This window comes from Paramacrobiotus metropolitanus, unplaced genomic scaffold (assembly GCF_019649055.1).
Source record: "Paramacrobiotus metropolitanus isolate TYO unplaced genomic scaffold, Prichtersi_v1.0 Parri_scaffold0000026, whole genome shotgun sequence".
Taxonomy (NCBI): Eukaryota; Metazoa; Tardigrada; class Eutardigrada; order Parachela; family Macrobiotidae; genus Paramacrobiotus; species Paramacrobiotus metropolitanus.
The window spans coordinates 664,429-682,178 of NW_026570246.1; the positions used below are offsets into that span (position 1 = coordinate 664,429).

The 17,750-nt window shown below is 43.5% G+C and overlaps 4 protein-coding genes and 1 pseudogene across 4 annotated transcripts; 1 reads left to right on the forward strand and 4 right to left on the reverse strand.

The window, feature by feature from the left end:
- Positions 1 to 80: 80 nt before the first annotated feature.
- LOC129587871 (uncharacterized) lies at positions 81 to 1,280 on the reverse strand. The gene has a single exon (XM_055481814.1). The coding sequence runs from the start codon at positions 1,278 to 1,280 to the stop codon at positions 81 to 83; it is 1,200 nt and encodes a 399-aa protein (XP_055337789.1).
- Positions 1,281 to 1,736: 456 nt separating this feature from the next.
- Positions 1,737 to 9,679, reverse strand: LOC129587689 (anaphase-promoting complex subunit 1-like). Its single transcript, XM_055481543.1, is given in 10 exon segments — positions 1,737 to 2,940; positions 3,097 to 3,740; positions 4,024 to 4,628; positions 4,861 to 5,597; positions 5,791 to 6,143; positions 6,145 to 7,435; positions 7,629 to 8,055; positions 8,249 to 8,559; positions 8,838 to 9,026; positions 9,095 to 9,679. Coding segments are annotated over 10 exon segments (5,826 nt in total). The 5' UTR covers positions 9,415 to 9,679; the 3' UTR covers positions 1,737 to 1,991.
- A 350-nt stretch (positions 9,680 to 10,029) lies between these two features.
- Positions 10,030 to 12,900, reverse strand: LOC129587713 (organic cation transporter protein-like; annotated as a pseudogene).
- Positions 12,901 to 13,056: 156 nt separating this feature from the next.
- Positions 13,057 to 16,406, forward strand: LOC129587711 (general transcription factor IIH subunit 1-like). Its single transcript, XM_055481578.1, has 11 exons — positions 13,057 to 13,538; positions 13,672 to 13,873; positions 14,022 to 14,118; positions 14,206 to 14,359; positions 14,449 to 14,601; positions 14,683 to 14,768; positions 14,828 to 15,076; positions 15,138 to 15,341; positions 15,438 to 15,513; positions 15,704 to 15,822; positions 15,921 to 16,406. The coding sequence occupies exons 1-11, from the start codon at positions 13,367 to 13,369 to the stop codon at positions 16,086 to 16,088; spliced, it is 1,680 nt and encodes a 559-aa protein (XP_055337553.1). The 5' UTR covers positions 13,057 to 13,366; the 3' UTR covers positions 16,089 to 16,406.
- Positions 16,401 to 17,636, reverse strand: LOC129587712 (protein PBDC1-like). The gene is made up of 3 exons (XM_055481579.1): positions 17,348 to 17,636; positions 17,047 to 17,290; positions 16,401 to 16,929 (listed from the first exon to the last, which is right to left on the reverse strand). Exons 1-3 carry the CDS (start codon positions 17,459 to 17,461, stop codon positions 16,796 to 16,798), a joined length of 492 nt encoding a protein of 163 aa, XP_055337554.1. The 5' UTR covers positions 17,462 to 17,636; the 3' UTR covers positions 16,401 to 16,795.
- Positions 17,637 to 17,750: the final 114 nt, after the last annotated feature.

Below are 17,750 nucleotides of genomic sequence, written 5' to 3' on the forward strand. Positions count from 1 at the left end.
CAAACCACAAGGAACTGCAATTATAGGAGTAAAAGACGCGGAGAAGCATGTAAATTATCGAAAAATGTAATTAGATAAGATTATTGCTTTTGAAGTGCATTCATCTTGGCTTGCCGCGGGTCCTCCGGTGCGACCACCCACGGGAACGGAATGTCTATTTCTGGGTGCTTTATATTCAAATCCAAATTGTCTACCGTCTTCACGGCTGCTTTCAGATACAGCCCGTTTTTGCTTCCGTACACTTTTTCCGCCGAACGCAGCGTGTGTATGACTTTCACCAAATGGGAATCCTCCGACAATTTGGTGTTAATCGCACGATCCACCACATATTCCCACGTCTTCGTAGCGTCCAGCTGGTAATCATCAATCAACTTCTCGTTGATTTCCGGTCGCCGTTGATTAACATACAGAACGCCGGCAAAGTAGAAAAACTGCAGCAGCAGATGTTCGGCGATCTTGGGATCTTTCAGATATGGAAAGGTCACCCGAACGGCATGCATTGCCGTCAGTAAGTGCAAGAGGAAGAAATCGAAGACAATTTCATTGGGACGATGTGTCGCGCCGTAAATATAAAGTGATACATCGAACAAATCCTCGATCGTCTTCTCCAGCGTGCTGTTCATCTTCCACTGGTTGAAATGTTGCAGAATGCGATCGTTGCACATTTTCACGCAGTTCTCTATATTATCAATGTCCGATTTTTCGAATATCGGCAGCCGATTATCCGCACGCATGCCTGTAAAAACCTCCATCGGCGATTTCGTACCCGCTTGCGGGCGTTGCAGCTTGTCGACAGTATCGTGCAGACTATCGTAGCACACCGCGGCTTGTGTCAGTGCTTCCACCGCGACCAGTCTGCTGTCTAATTCCAGCGCGTATCCGATGTGAATCAGCGGATGCACCACACCGCCAATCACTCCGTTGATCAATGGATGAGGTTCGTTTTCCAACAGAATTTGGAGAAATTTCTCCCGCCAGTTTTCCGCCGGCAACTCCTGTTCAAAGTAATCTTTATAGGCCTTGCAAAATTGGCGATCGCCCAGGATACTGCGCCAGTTGGCGCGCGTGATGGTGTGCGGCGACGGCACATCGGGATCGGATGATTCCACCATAGCGTGGTGATAGATCTCCTCGATGCGTTTGTCATTTTCTCCCAGAAAATACAACGCTCCCAGATGATGGGCTGTATGATTGTGGAAACGTAGTTCATTGAAGAGAAGGGACGAGGTGTCGAAGGAGAGCTTCAGCAGCTTATTGACGACGGTACTGGCACGGCTCATGGTGAGAATTGAGAATTAAATCAAAATGATTAAATGACCGCTCGGACTGCCGTAACTGAAAGAAATCTGGATCTTATGACAATTAAAATTTAAAGTGCTATGGAATTCTAACAGTTTTTGCGAAATGCAAATGTGAACTGCAAATTTCTAACACGGCTGCTTAAGTACGAGTATACATCCAGTGTAGATCCAGGTCTTTCTGCGTAGGTAGTAGGTACGAGTAGCTCATATCACACTTTGTTTGTTTTGGCTTTTCACAGAGTAATGGATTGGATTGCATAATCAGCAGCTGATTGGTTGATCGCATTTACCCTTGTGATATGGAAGTGCTTGCGCAGAGGTTTACTTTGATATTTTTTCCTTGCAGTGTGCCTGGTTCAACTATAGTTCTATAGAATACTGATTCGCGGTAAAATGTTAGCATTCTGTGATAAAGCGAGATAACTTATGTGCGGTTTGTGATTTTATCGTTGTTTTCGTCTTCTTATCGATGTCCTCATAGACAGCGATGAACTACTTTCACGGTTAATCAATAATGAAAAACAGAGGTCTGACTGATAAAACTTTTAACTTTTCCGTCGGTTTATCATTCGTAAGTTCATAACGAATCAAAGACGAGTTAGACAAACATCGCAGAATGTGCGGCAAAACACCGACTATGTCGGCTTAACAATTTACAAAATAAAATAAAGTAAACACAAAAGAAAAACTTCACACCGCGTCAGCATTTCCCGACAAAATGTGGAGAAAATTTCGCTTCTGCAGTCGTGTTTTCCACTTCCCGTTTTTCTCGTCATTTTCGGTTGAATTCTCCGATAAAATCCTTGCAGCGATCTGCTGTAACGTCGTATCGGTTTCTTTTGAAAATGTCATAATCTCCATAAATGCATCGGTCTGGCCGTATCCGGCGCATTCGTACAGAATCCATGCAATCCACTGATCATCGGTCAAATTCGTGGCACTATTTCCCATCAAGTTTCGACTAGCAATCTCAAACAGACCCGCTAATCCAAGATCAGAGAAATATAAATGCTGCTGTTGCAAGAGCTTTTTCATCGTCTGGTGTCCATTCGCCGGGCGCGACATCAACCGGTCAATCTGATTCAGTACACCACCGTTAAAATTCATCAAGAACAACCGCACATCGTGATTTTTTCGAAGTCCGCTTGGCGGATAAACGGCCAGTCCTCCGTTATTCAACAGCTTTTTCATTTGAACCCAGTTATCTTTTCCTGTGAATGTCAGCCATGAATCACCAGACGCCACCGATACGCTCCGGAGGCTGGAGATTTCCGGTAATACGCACGGTGTCATGAGTAGATTCTTCATGGAGACAATGTTTTTGGATGAGTCTTTCATCTCCACGCGCACGGCAACCTCGACCGGCTGACCACCATAAACACTGCGCGTCATCATCAAGCGATTCTCCACGGCTAGCACGTACAAATGCCGGAATGCCTGTAGATGGTACCGATTGTCCGATTGATTCTTAGGCCACATCGGATAGAATGCCAAAAGCATGGCCGCAATGGCTTCGTTCGATGTGCCCAAAGTGTACATGCCGCAGCCGAGGAACAACAAACCGATCGCCATATGAACACCCATTTGGTGACCGTATGTAATGGGTGATCGCGGTCCACCGCTCCTCCCATGAAGGTATCTAACAATATAAAATATGAACTATCAGACACCCGCATTTTTCACTATTCCATATTTGTCATACTCATGAAGCGAGTGACTAACAATTACTGCACTCGACACGAATTTTACAACCTTTTACTAGAATACTTACAAAATTTACAGGCTACTGGCATACCTAAGCAAACGAAACACTTCCAGATCTCCCGTCCCTGCCATAACGCTGGCCAAGGCCACAACAATCGTGGTCAGACAGGTCTGCATCAAACTCTGACTACACTGTCGTGCTAAATTATTATCCTCCGACCACTTAATCATCATAAGCGCCGTTGTCATGAAAATCGTCTTGGTCTTTTCCGACGCCGTTCCCGCATACTTCAATCCCAACGACATACAACTGCCCGCTAGAATGAAGAAGTAGGCCTGTGTAATACTGACCACATCCAGTCCCTGCGCTTCCATATCGGTGGTGCTTAAAAAGACATTCTTCAAAATCCACGGTGGGAAGTTGCTGCTAATCCATTTTTCACTGTTCTCCACTGACTCCCACATTATCAGAGAACGGGCTACGATACGGAGCAACAGAAAATCCGGTCGAATTTCATCTAGTTCCTGCAGAGTCTGCGGCATGGCCATCCAATCGGCTATATCGCGCCGTTCAGTTTTCAGATATATCATTGCCAAGGCCAGAATGGCACCAGGTGCGGTAATGTGGATATTAATTGACTGTTCGTCTTCTCGCCGTTGAGTTGAAAATGTTGAGGACTGGTATACTTCAGGGCGTTTGAACTGGGTGCTGCATTTTCCATGCAAACCGCCGATCTGCAAAAAGTATTCACATTTACGAATTTTTAAAAAAATCCATTTTTAAAATATCAGCAAAATAGTAAACATAATAGTACATAATCGTTAAAGATTAATCACGAAAATTTCTAGATTCTTTCAAACTTTCCAAAGGTGTGACAAAACAAAATTCCATTCACAGCTACCATAATTTTTAAAAAAATATGAAGAAGGTTTATGAAAATGCGAAGGCTTAGCAAATCAAAGTTAATTCTTTCCGTTACCTAAACGGCATTATCAACCACAACTATCAATTACACACCATATAAGTTCTTAGACGCTGCGGTATTTCTAAATCAGCCAGGCCGAGAGCGCTCTCGTTTCCCAGACCGAGCAACACGAATCCCAGCCCAGCTGCAGCAGCTAATGACGCTGATTCCCGCTCGCTGCTCGCCGGCTGCGATACTCCATCGGTTTCAGGTGGTGGTCCTGTCCAAATTTCTTCCAAAAGCCGTTCACTGATAAAACGATTAGCCGATGCTTTGTACAGCAAGCCAAGAGAAAGAAGTGATGCCACATAGATATTTTGTGGTATCAACAATTCCACATTTGGATCTTCAATAAGCGATACAATATGCAGACTGATCATTCGGAAGTAGCGCTTATCCTGAGTGCCTCTGTTGACACACGCCATCCCTAGAATAACAGCAATGCTGACGGAGTCTTCTAAACGAACCAGCATATTATGCAGGTCCATTGGATCGGTTCTGATATCGACAGCGCCGTTCAGGGCCATGCCAAGAAAGATTCCCGCATAATCCACTGATTCCCGTTTGGTATACTGAGCCGCATTAAATGCCAACCAATGATGGTCAAACCGGATGGCATCTTGATCGTAACAGCGTAAGCGTAGTCCGGTGGCAACACCTTGAAGCAAATCAAATGTAATCCAACCGCTAAAAGCCAATACAATATACCTGGTATTCACAGATTATTATAAAATGTTTTCTTACCACACAAGACTCTCAGCTAGCTGGTTGCTTTCCCGTTAACTTTTTTAATTTCGTGGATGTTAATTTAGCGAAGAGTTTAAGATAATCAATCCTAATCAGTTTAACACCGCATAATTTTAAATGCTCCAACGTTTTTCTTATCTTACCATTATGAAAACGAGGCCAGAAATCATATCCAGTCGTAAATTCTTCGGGTTTAAGAGAAATCTTTCGTCCTGTCCCTCGTTCAACACCAGAAAACACCATTTCCGGTGCACTTAATTTTTCTGTAGCATAAGCATATTCCGTACGAAGGCACAGCATTCCTCGGGCGACCGGCAATGACAAAATCCTTGGTAGCAAACTTTTCAGCCACGTCTGCTGTGCCGTCCGAAAATCCACCTCATTAGCAGAATGCATGGCGTTCAGCGGTACAATTACGGGCTCCGAAGTAGTCAACAACTTTTCCGCTTCTCTCAATCGCGCATCACCAGCAAACCGTTTGGTAATCAGATTATGAGGCAACGGTGTCGTCCGCTTGCGGAATGCATCGTGGCTATCAGATTTACTGAGCACCTTCCGTTGAACTTCGCTCACGCAGAAGTCACGTAAACCTTTTCCGGTTACGGCTTGCCTGCATAGTAGGGCATCTTCTCGTCTGGCCATCTCGAAAAGACGATCGGGTGTCAATTCAAACGGGACTTCTTCGCACATCTGGGCAAAACGGTGCTGCAGAGCGGTTCGAAGTGAATGCGGCAATAAAGAAAACATTTCTGATGAAAGATAATTCCGCTCCAGTATCTGCACGATACGATCGGATGCATCTTTGGTATGGCTCGACATGTTGGAGACAAGAAGTACGATGTCTTTAGCAATCGGGTTCACTCCTTGCATTATTGGATACCTACAACATGTGAACGCTGTAGTTGTCAACATTACTTCCCGACAAAAAAACCGCAATACGCCAATATTCCCCTTCACATGTTTTGCTAAATTTCGTACCTTACTGTTAAAAGCGCTGACTGAGTTTACTAGCTGTAAGTCAATGTATCAAGTATTGACAAAAACTCTCCATCAAATGTTTACTTTCACCGTACTTCTGCGGCCGCTTTCGGAGCATCCCTTCCAGAGAGGCGAACAAATCGGGCGGATTATCGGGTAAAATTTTTTCCGAGACAGCATTTCCAACCAGTTCCACTTTCACACTTCCAGATTTCTCCTGATCAGTGTTCAGCAAAGCTTGATAAAATTCCACATACCGAGGTAGTTCAAGAAGTTTGGCCAGTAAAAGCAACCAAGAAACCATACACTGTCGCTCACAGCTCCAGAGACAGCACAAACGAGATTCATCGTAGACGAGATGAAGGCACAGCAAAACCTTCTTCAAGACTCGGTTATTCCTTTGAGCAACTATCGTAATTTCCGCTTCTGTCGCTGTGTTCAGAGCGGATGGCATGCTGCTTAGGCAGTTTAACCTTAGCAAACGCGGATGATGACAATAATTCCCAGTCAGACTGATGTACAGCAATATCGGGTAAGGTGGCCACTTTAACGATGCATCCGACACTGCGCAAAATGCTGATAAAAAAGCCATCCCAGCGACCGGCAACTTGTCGAAAATTCTCCATCTGCAATACCGATTTCTCCATTCCCGCTTTCATTTTGCTGAAAATGTCGCGCGGTAAGATGAGCCGGAGAACAGCGCAACATCGGTTGATTAAATCGGTCGTCAAGTTGGAAACCACACGGCACACCTTGAATTCGTTATCCGTAATCATAACAAACTTGTTCCCTCCCGTTGGCATTAAACGGGTCACAGTAGCAGATTTTGTAGATAAAATCGGGGGAGTTTCGCCCAAATGCGGTACAGGAGAAAAACTAGGGCTTAGAACGGTGGTTGTAGTACCCGCCAACACCGGACTGGACGCCACCGGTGGCTCGAATGTTACCAGTGGCAAAAGCATCTTACCAGCCGCCGCCGCCCCAAACCGGCAATCCACACGATAGATTTGGTTATCCGGAGTGCTGTACACCACCAACTGTTGGGATGGATCCAAAACGACCATTAATTCACTGCAGCCAATACGTACAGCACTCAGTGCCGGAATACTGGATTCGGTATCCACCGTTAGTCTCAGCTGAAGATGCTGCACATCATCTTCCTTAATCAACCGGATACATCGCAGGACTTTATGTGATGGCAGGATGTAACAAAAATAATACTCGTTTCCACAATTTGCTAATAGAAAAACATCCTTGCCGAGTGACTGACGTATTCCTTCAGACGCATCCGACCAGATGTGAACCATTGCCACTTTGGGATAGGCCAGCTCGTCGGTTACCGTTCGCGTCGGATGGGATAGCCGGGGCGGTTTGCGCAGATAGCTGTGCTGCGACACAGCGGGCTTATGCTTACGGGTTAACGATCCTGAGGTGTGCTCGCCGGGAATACTTGTATTCGATAGCATGGACATGATTTTTGACTGTGCAAGAGATGCAACCGGTGATCGGAGATCCATCAGCTCTTGCGCGGGGACATTCAGATGGTCGGTATGAGAGCCGACAGGTGAGGTGGGAAAGCAGAATGAGGATTTGGAAGTGCTGATCGACATTTCTGAACAGGTTTTAGTTGCAGACGTAATCGACGACAACATATCGGTGGCAAGAGGGCCGATTGTGAAAGGAGCGCGATCTCTTATCCCAGTCATGGAACCGGAAGGACCGCTACCAGGAGTCATCAAGCTACAGCGACAAAGAACATGAAAACACGGTAACACTAACGATACCCATTTACCAACGTTCTTAACAACATTTTCAAGAAAGGAAACAAGCAGAATTTTTTATTATAAATTCTAGCGTAAAAAGTACTCAAAATAACATAACATAATACTTAAAACTGATCGATGCTCTCACAAAGAGCGTGCAGCAGGCTTACTTTAACGGGCCAACTTCAGTCGTTTTGGGAGAGAATTTCTCGGAACTCGTCACGAGGGCCTTTTTATAGAGATCGAAAGGCTTTTTGAAAGACTGTGGACCACCATTGGCCAAGGCTGTTGCTGGTGATATAGGAGATTTCGTCGCAATAGAGGAAGTCGTACCATCCGGAAGCGTACTGGACAGTCTTCGGGGATGCTTGGAATCAGAAGTCCGATGGAAATGCAATCCTTTGCCGTTTAAAGCCTGCTTCCGTAGCGTTTCTGACGCTTGTTCAATATCCTCCGCAGTCGATAGGCGCGCAAACCATAACGAATGTGTGTTCTTCGAGGGATCAAATATTAAAATCAACGGGAGATCGTCCACGGTGCCTACGATTTCGCACTCGGGATGCAATAACAGCGATGCGGACTGATCCGTATCTCCTCCTAAATCAGCCGAAAACGTGTGAAATATCGTAAGAAATGCAATGCGACGCTTTTGAGTAATTGCAATATAAATACAACAGAAAGTGGTACAAATCATTTAATAACCATGAAAGTCATTTAAAAATCTCGAAACTGGTAATGCTGTTGCCTAATTTCGTAGTTATTATTGATCGTCATTTCATATCTTATTTACCAAGAAACAGAATTGGTGCCGGTTCATCAAGATGGCAAGTCAAGGAGAAAAGCCTCGGATAACCAGTGATATCAGTTAGATCAGAAGCAATTTTCGGATCCCTCTCCACTAACAATCCCAATGGACAACTCCACAGCTTCCGAATGGGAAAACCGCAGTTGAAGGCGTACCGCTCGCCATTGTCGCGGTGGATGATTAATTTCCTCTGTTGAGCGAGACAAACCGTTTCCACCGCAGAGAAAGATTCTAACCGTGGCGTCAGAGTGGCGTGCTGCGGTTTCACGTGTCGATCGTGGTGGCGAAAAGTGCACCTTAAAAATAACCGGAAATAAGCATCACTTCCAGAGAAAAGTTTGAATTAAGCAATTATCTTCACATATCAAAATCCCATGAAAATCCAAGTTTGTCTGCCATGCAATAAAAATTTTTTTGTGTAAATTAGTAATGTTAACGAATGTCAGTCGCCAGATTTACGAATATTATGTTAATGTAATATACATTTTAACTGTTGATTTCTAGCCTACTAGAACTAGCAGCCATCCGAAAAAGGAACAGAAATTAAAAAATACCCATGTCCATCAATTCTTACCAAACAGCGTCAACAACAGGCTTTTCTACGACGTATGTCTCGCACAAAATCTGGTAATCAGCGTTTAATCCTTTCCCGCGTATCACAGTCTTCCCTTGAATCAGGAGGAACTCCTCTTCATCACGCTCCGCACTCACCCCTCCCGTACGAATACGGAAGTTCGGAGAGAGTATCACATTTTTCTTATCGCTGCTAAAAACATAGCACATCCTGCAATTTGCATAAAATCCGCAGAAACGCATGAACAAATTACAAACCTAGCAGACGCTGTATCAGTTTTCGCGTCCCCGGACAGCGAGCATTCTTTCCGGAATAGTTGTTCCAGAGTCAGTTTATCGTATTTGGTCAGCATTTCATACTCATCTCCACGCTGTCGTTGTGCGAAAATAGGAATACTATCCGAAGGCGTTTTCTTGTGGCGAAGCAGACTAATCTCCGTTTCACCGAAGGACAGACGCATACTGGCCAGCGCCAGCTGGTTCTCCGCGCAGCCACGTTTTGGACGCTTCGGCTCCAGCTCCGCATCGTCAACAGCCAGGTGATTAAAATTAAACAGCTGATCCGTGAATCGGATCATTGTGGAGGTGTGGAATTATACAGAAAGGATTCACAAAAATGTGGACGCTTCTCGAAGATGTACGGCAATTATTTACCGCGCTCAGGGCTTACATGGCGCAGTTTCTCTCATTCAACCTGCTGCTACGAAAACAAACCCATACCATAATAATTTACGTAAAAACGGAAACAATTTTCAGGAAATACCATGAAAATATTATCAGTAAATAGTAATCAAAGATCACTGCGAAGTTGACTGCAAATTGTAGAATTCACAAACTGTTTAAGCGTTTATTATTTACAGCAAGTGCTATTAACGATCCAACACAAAAGAGTCTGGAGCTGCAGAGTGCGGAATAGCACATGTACAACACGGTACGTACTCGTACTTATAGAAGGTGCGATACAGCAGCTGGCCAGCACGGCCCAGCAGTAATCTTTTGGTTCGGTCAAGCAGTGTTAACAATTACTTAACTATTTGTGATCGTTTGATTTTTTGGAATGTTGTTACATAGTTTTATCGTGTCCGATAATAATTATTTCAAACTTATTTTAATTTGCCGGTGCAATTTTTCCTATATAAAAGAGATTATTATCTTTCAAAAGACAGAAGACTAATGAACATGGATTAGGTGGCCCATAGCGTGGTAAACTCTCACTCAATAATTATTAATTTTAATGCACAAGCTAAAAATAATATTATCAGTTCTGGGACATTGGATAAGGAACTAAACCAGAGGAACATACACTCAACAGCTCTTTCCACAAGAAAACTATTCAGGAACAGAGAAGTCATCTTACAAAGGCTTTGTTTTATCACATTCCAGGACACCGGTAACGTTTTCGACCTCTTCGATCGTATCCGGCATTTTAATTTTCCAGGTTTCCGGTAACCGTAGCACAAACACCGCCGAAAGCAGAGCACATGCCGCAAAAACAAAGAAAAGCACCGAAGTATGTATCACTTCGCCCAAGAGCAGCACTTGGGGCGCTATCACTCCACCGGACGTATGACAGGCGAGGCATAATCCGAATGCCGTATTCCGAAGTATAGTGGGAAACAATTCACTGCCGTAGACGAACAAAATACCAAATGTTCCCGCAATGAAAAATCGACCAACGAACACAGTGACAGTTCGTAAAATCTCCAAATTCCAGGCATCACTGCTGGTATCAGATTTACCGACAAAGGTCAAAAATGCTGCACCACAACAGAAACAGACAGCACAAACAGTAGTACACAATCAGCGGTCTTCGGCGGCCATACTTTGTCATCGTGAAGATTGCGATGGCTGCAGCGGGGAATTCGGCGAAGGAAGAGGCAAATGTATTGATGTAGATATTGCCGCCCAAATCACCGATACCGAACGAGATTCCGTAATAAACAAACAGAGCTGTAAACCACATGAAGCACTGCAAGATGGTGTATTTGCGCATATTGGGCGTCCGGAAGCAATCTAGCCATGAATACCGTTCTTCGACAGTTTCTTCGGCTTTTAGAGCATCGCTTATTTGATCTGCAAAGGAGAATAATGTATAAAATTATCGCACATTTAAACATGCACTTTTCCTTAGCAAGCAGAGCTTAGCAATTATTAGCATTCCCCATCTAAAGATATTACAGGACAAAAAAATTGTCGACGAAACTCGATAAAATTACACTAATGCCGAATCGTTAAACTGCTCATTTTTTACTCTTTTTACAATTAGTAATCATATTAGTAATCTTGTAAAAAAACAGAGACTGTAAGAAATTGTCATTTTTAACAAACCGAAGTCAGTAAAACCAAACCGGCAAAGACTACGAAATGTCAGGACTTTCAACACCAAAATTACACGACGATCGCAAACAATTTTTTTTTCAACCATCAATATTAGGCTACCATTACATCTACCGGAAAGAAACATTCCCTGTAGTGTTTGGATGCGAAAAAACAAATAAAATCGTACCAATGACATCTTCCAAATGTCCATCCGGTGGGCTTTTATTCCATCGCAAAATTTTGATAACACTCTCCCGCGCTTCTTCGTTTTTCCATGGACCATCTGCCAGCGTAAACTTTCACGAAGCAGGCAAATTTTGCACAATGCAAAAAAGGTAGGGACCGAGATTGCAATCTGAATATACTGCCATCTTCCCCACCAATACGAAATCCCACTCAAAAGCATTATACCAAAATTCGCCACGATCCCTTCCAGGCCGCCCATAATTTCGCGATATTTCGGTGCACAGAATTCCATGAGCAGAACAAAACAAACGCTCTGCAATCCCTGAATGAAAAATCCCACCCAGAATCGAAATACTGCATATAACCAATACCAAGGTGCAAACGCTAACCCGATCGACAGCGGCAGGTAGCCAAGATAACAGCCAATAATACAGTTGCGCCGTCCGAAACGATCGGCCAAACTACCGAATGCAATGCTGCCGATCATGACGCCAACAAAATAAATCGTTATAGAGAAATTCTCCAGCCATGCCCGATCGCACAGCAGATTCCATTCGGAAACAATTGTCCACACCCAGGGATATTCAAATACATAGGAAATATTTGTGCATTCGGATATCACTGTCCTGTATGTATCACAGGTGTCATTTTGCGGCGACCAGCTGAGATTCTGTAGCAAAGCGAGGTTTCCTTGCAATAAACTGTGATTCATATATTTTATTCCTGTATCGTCAAAATCACTTGCTTCCGATTCAGAAATATTGTTTCCATTGCACACAAGATTCACCGGTGAAATTCCATAAAATACTCCACACAGATCGCTAAACACAACCGGGATCATGCAGGAGATTAAGGCAGCAAAGAGAAGCACCTGATACCGACCGGGTGCGCCCAGACTCGTCAACAGGAAATCCATATCGTTCTCCGCAGCTGATACAACGGAGGTAACCGTCGTTTTACTCAGGGCTGAAACGGACACCGGAGATTTGCTGCGTTCGTAAACCAACCCATTCAGATGGTCGGGAGTTAACTTCTGGCTGTCGATGCCGTTCATATGCAAAAGCGGCACCATGGTCGGATCGGCAGCGGTCTGCTGCTGCGCAGTTTTTCCGAATACAGTTTCTCCGCCAGCCTCCATTGCTGGGAGACTGAAGATGGTATAAACCAGTAAAAACGTAATAAAAAGACAGGAGATCAGGACACGTCTCCATAAGAGGCTGAAAATCAGTCAAACCAATTCTCCCAAGTTCCAGGCATGCGCGATTATTCCGATGCAACACTGCAACAAATCATTAACGCTACTAGGGAATAGTAATACGGATCAGACTGCGGTAAACCCACAGCAATTTCTCAGTGCTTTTATGCTTACCTCATCAGCTTTTGCGACTAAACTTGGTGATCTGAAAATTGCATATCTCAGGTGATCGCTGTTAAAAGTTTGCTCGAGTCGTCCACGATGATAACACATGTGAATTGACAAATCTATGCCGGCTTCTCAATAAAATGTTCTTTTATGAGTACCATGGGTTAATAACATTTATGGTTTTTGCAGTTTTGGTTTTTCTACTTGTCGGTCGTAAAATTAAAAGACCAGTCGATCACGTAATTGCTCTACGCGTACGGTCCTATTTCCGACTCGCGTTAAGTTTATCTGATTTGTCCGCGTCTGGTGAGTCTGGTACGTTTGTTAAGTTGTTTAAAATAGATTTGGACTGTCGTAAAATGTCGTAAAATTGTCTTTGATTTTTTCGCCTCCTGCCGTTTGAAAGTTGATATATTGTTATTGCATTTTATTCGGACATACTTAATTGTAGTCCTTGCTCCTTACTTTCAGGAATAACATCGTGATAACTCCCGAGTTGCGGAACAGTGTTCATAACGGTAACGTGAGATTTCATAAACATTCTTGATCCGTTTACTTCTTCGAGGTATCATCAGCGCCGTGACATCTGATCCTCGGAGCTGACAGCGCTGAGACTATCTGCATTTGCCTCTGGTGTGTGAAAAGATCTGAGCCATTCGGAAATGGCTCGCTCTAGCAAATCAAATGGCCATGGCGAAGAGATTCTGTTGGTGATTGAACAAGTCCGCCATCAGAATCAGAAGGGCTCCCTGTACATGACATCGCAGAATCTTGCTTTCCAAATCGCAGGAAAGGATAATTTCGACAAGACCTACCACTACTCCAATATAAAAAGTGAGTGAAAATAGGGATTTGGTTTTCGCTTACTTTGATTGGCATCAGTGGATACGAGTAACGAGTAGCACTAATAGCAGGCAAGATAGTGTGTCGGTCCTAAACGGGATATCTTGTTATTATTTGTTAACAGTGCAAAAGATTTCCGCCGAAGGCAAAAGCAAAGTGCAGCTGCAAATTATTCTTCAAAATGACGAAAGCTTCAATTTCCATTTTATTAATGCAAAGGGACAAGCAGATCAGCTAAAAGACCGGAACTCCGTGAAAGAACTATTGATGCAGCTTTTGCCGAAATTCAAGAGAAAAATTAATAAGGAACTGGAAGACAAAAATAAGTAAGATAAAAATAGTTCTAGTGTTGCACAGTGAAGTAGTTGATATTAATTCGACGAACGCTATTATTTAAAATTGTGAATTCATGCATGTGCCATGATTTCGTTATGTGGTGTATGTGATACACAGTTCATACAAAAAATTTTTCAGGCTTCTAAGAGAGAACCCCCGCTTGTTCCAGCTTTATAAAGATCTTGTCGTAAACGGCCTTATGACGGCGGACGAATTCTGGGCGCATAATGCCGATGTATGCATAGTATGATTGTGTTCGTTCCCGATTTTTCGTGAATATTGTTGATGAAGATTTTAAAATTGTGCCGGATTTCTACTGCAGAAGCTGCGAAATCTTACCGGAAACAGCGGTCAAGATACCGGCATTTCGGCTGCTTTTTTGGCGGATGTTGTCCCGAAAGTTGACGGAACAAATTCCATGCGCTACAATCTGACTCCGGAAATTATTCAGTCAATTTTTAAGACTTATCCTGCGGGTGCGTGCTTCTCTTGACGCAGATCTGGATTACCTGGATGTGAACTGATTGTTATTTTTGGATAATCTAATTGCTGCTTTTTGGTGTAGTCAAAAAGCGGCATGCCGAGCTAGTTCCCGATCAACTGACGGAACAAGACTTTTGGGTGCGTTTTTTCCAGTCGCATTACTTTCACCGTGACCGCGCAGTCGACCGTGCATCCGATAATATTTTCGGCGATGCTGCTGTAATGGAGGAGAAAGGTGAGCGTCTTATTTTGATTCATAAGAAATTGGTTTACTTGCTAATCGACGAATTTTACAAATTTGGATGCATTATTTCAGAACTACTGGAAAGTTCGCGGCGAGGGATCGAAGACAGTTCGGCAAACATAAAAAGTTTATCGGATGGCACTTTAGACGATGAAGAGGTAAATGCTGTTTGTTTCTGACAGTTACCGACGCTTTGGTTAGGGTTGTCCTTATTTAGGGCTTTGGTATGAATGTGTTCCGTCCTGATACTAACGAAATGGCGTCGGCGAAGAATCAGAAGCGATCTGTGAGTATCTCGAGCGCTCAGCTGATCCAGCGTTTCAACCAGCATTCTACTCGTATTTTAAACACAACCGAGGCGAGAAAATCCACGCTGTTCTCAGCGGTTGATAGTCAGCCTTCCACTCCCGGAAGTTCCAGTGTGAATGTCATGGATGTGCGAGAGGATACATATCTTCCGCCTAAAGTAAAGGATATCGTTATTACTCTCAATTTTGTAGTGAATAAGTTGTGTTTAATGCGGATAGTTCGGGAGCACGGTCCAGAACGAATTGGAAATCCTTCAGAACGACACTGGTCCCAGTCGAGCCTCTTTGAATCTGAAAAAAACTGACCGCTACCATCGAGCACCGTCGAAAAAGCGCCCCCTTCCGGTGGACCGGCGTCATGTTGAAAAGCGGCACGAATCGTTGAAGGCCCATGTTAGAGATATGACTATCAAACGAAGAATGGTAAGGTGGAATTGTTGTACTTATCTTATTATCTATGATCTGTGTATCGACACATATGGATTAACTGCTAAACTGTTTAAATTCATCTATGGACAGGCTATCTCATCAAAAATGGCCATGCAAGCGCTTCATGATGTGGCTAACGAAAAAAATCGCCGGCAAACCGGAATAGGTGAGCGATCACGTTTTTAATAATAAACTAAACAAACTTTTATACCAAAAGCAATAGCAACAAGATTTAATGCCTTCAACAAAGCAATTTAGCGGTCAGATTATTTAATAGTTGGATGGAGTCTTTAGTCCAGTTAGCTCAACATTTAAATGCGCCGTTTCCAACTTTGCGCTTACATATCTAATTTTAGATTCTCATCTTCCGGAACCGCTTCGAGAAGAAATCCGGGGTGTATACGCATCGCTTGCAGAGATCTTACGACATTACTGGGCATGTTATCCTGTAACAGACAGAGCACTAGGAGAAAAGGTATTTAAATACAGTACTAAACTGGATTCATCAACAGATCATAAAGTTGACTTCCAAGTTAACACCTCCTCTGTACATATAACTTTGTTGTATGTTAGTTGGCCAGAATGAAAAAGACCATCGAGAAGTTTCAACAAGAGCGACTGAAGCCGCTTGCTGAAAGAGCCCAAACAGAAGGCTATCCTCCGCAGATACTGGTCCCGCTCTACGAAATGATTAAAGCTGCTGATCTGCGATATGCTACACAAATGAAGAAAAGTTCTTAGTGTGGGCAGAATTGACAACTGTGATGCTGAATGAAGTCGTCGGCTTTCGAATGGTGGACGTAAGCGTTTAGGCTGTTCAAACTGATTCTCTTGTATTATTCCTTTTGCCTTTAAAGCTTTTTTGTTTTTTTAAAGTTTTTGTTAGAGAGTTTAGCTTTGATGTTTCTTGGTCTTTGAAAATTATTGACAGAAACTACCCGACTTTTCGTCCACAAGGAAGAAAAACATTTCCCAGAACAAAGAATGGTAAACATTGACTGTGCGATGTCGCAATACTGTACACTTGCGGAGTGTTATTCCTTGACCTATCATTAACGATTAAAAATATAACAGAAAGCAACGCACACCATACAACTATTACTATAACACGAATATTTTGAACATGAACATCTTTATGACAAATAATAAGTGTAATCCTTGCAAAAAATTAATGAATTTATGATGCTCGAGGAACGTGCGAAAAAGTGAAATGACAGTCTAATCATCGCTCGCTTCTCAGCGATCGCATGAAAATTTTTCCATAAACCACAACTACAGCACGAGGCTACTTATTAATCAACAGCAAATTCGCGTATTAAAAATGAAACCGATGCAGTTAACAGATACCAGTGATGAGGTTAATCAGAACGTGATATTAAGAATTTGCTGTCCATCAATTCGCAAAAAAGGTGCATGTCATTTGGCGAGCGATGATGGTTCCCCGTATGTCACGCTTCCTTCTTTCCGTACTTAGCGCGCAGTTCATCGTTGAAGCCCTCGCGATTGCGCGCCACTTCCAGCACCACGAACTGAACGCGCGGCACCACGATAGTGTTAGTCTCGGAATAATCCTGATTAGCGTCTAGAGAAAAATCAACAAATTACTTAAATTGCCAGACCAAAAGAATCTAATAAAAAAAATCCGAATTATTGCACACCATACACTGACATACAGTCATACTGTTTCGCATTCCCTTACCAATGCGCAACAGCGTCGCGTAGTTGAAGTCAGCCACGTCGTTCTCGTACTCCTTCATGAAAGTGCGCCATTTTTCCTTGGCTTCATCGCTCTTCAATTCCTCGATCACCAGCGGACTCAAGTGAAAATCCGGGAAGGACTTCTTGAAGTCCGTGTAAAGACGATCGTCGTGATCAGTCAGACGCAGACGACGCGGATCCACCGAGGACACCAAGTTGAAGTGCACCTCAGCATGCTCCATCGCCTACAATGTCCTTTAGGTAGAAATTGTGGGTAAACGTCCGCACAACGCCAGACATACCTTCATGGCCCACAGGAATTCCACTTCAGGATCATTCTCATACTTTTCCGCGGGTTCGCTCAGACAAAACGCAATGGATCGCGCTGCGTCTAAGCTCAGATCCTTCAGATCCATGTTCAGTGTCGAGAACGGACGAGAAACTAATTATTCAATGGGTTCTTCGTTACAACTGCCAGATTCCTCAATGAAAAACTATTTCGAAAACCTTTCTGTGAAGTAAGTACGTAACACCACTCCGCATGAAGCATCGACAAATCAACACTGCGCGTTGCGTAAACTGTATGCGATAAAATCGTTGCAGTGTGGAGGACCCTGTGGCAAGCAGAGCACATGCAAATTGTTGGTTTGTAAAGACTGCCGGACAAGGGTGGTCGGTAGCTTGCTGACGACCGCCTGCGGGAGT

Coding starts and splice junctions, on each gene's coding strand:
- LOC129587871 (XM_055481814.1), bottom strand. CDS start 1,280: ATGAGCCGTGCCAGTACCGTCGTCAATAAGCTGCTGAAGCTCTCCTTC.
- LOC129587711 (XM_055481578.1), top strand. CDS start 13,367: ATGGCTCGCTCTAGCAAATCAAATGGCCATGGCGAAGAGATTCTGTTG. Junction 14,119..14,205: donor TCTGGGCGCATAATGCCGAT/GTATGCATAGTA, acceptor TTTCTACTGCAG/AAGCTGCGAAATCTTACCGG. Junction 14,360..14,448: donor TTTTAAGACTTATCCTGCGG/GTGCGTGCTTCT, acceptor TTTTTGGTGTAG/TCAAAAAGCGGCATGCCGAG.
- LOC129587712 (XM_055481579.1), bottom strand. CDS start 17,461: ATGGATCTGAAGGATCTGAGCTTAGACGCAGCGCGATCCATTGCGTTT. Junction 17,291..17,347: donor AATTCCTGTGGGCCATGAAG/GTATGTCTGGCG, acceptor AGGACATTGTAG/GCGATGGAGCATGCTGAGGT. Junction 16,930..17,046: donor CGCGACGCTGTTGCGCATTG/GTAAGGGAATGC, acceptor ATTTTTCTCTAG/ACGCTAATCAGGATTATTCC.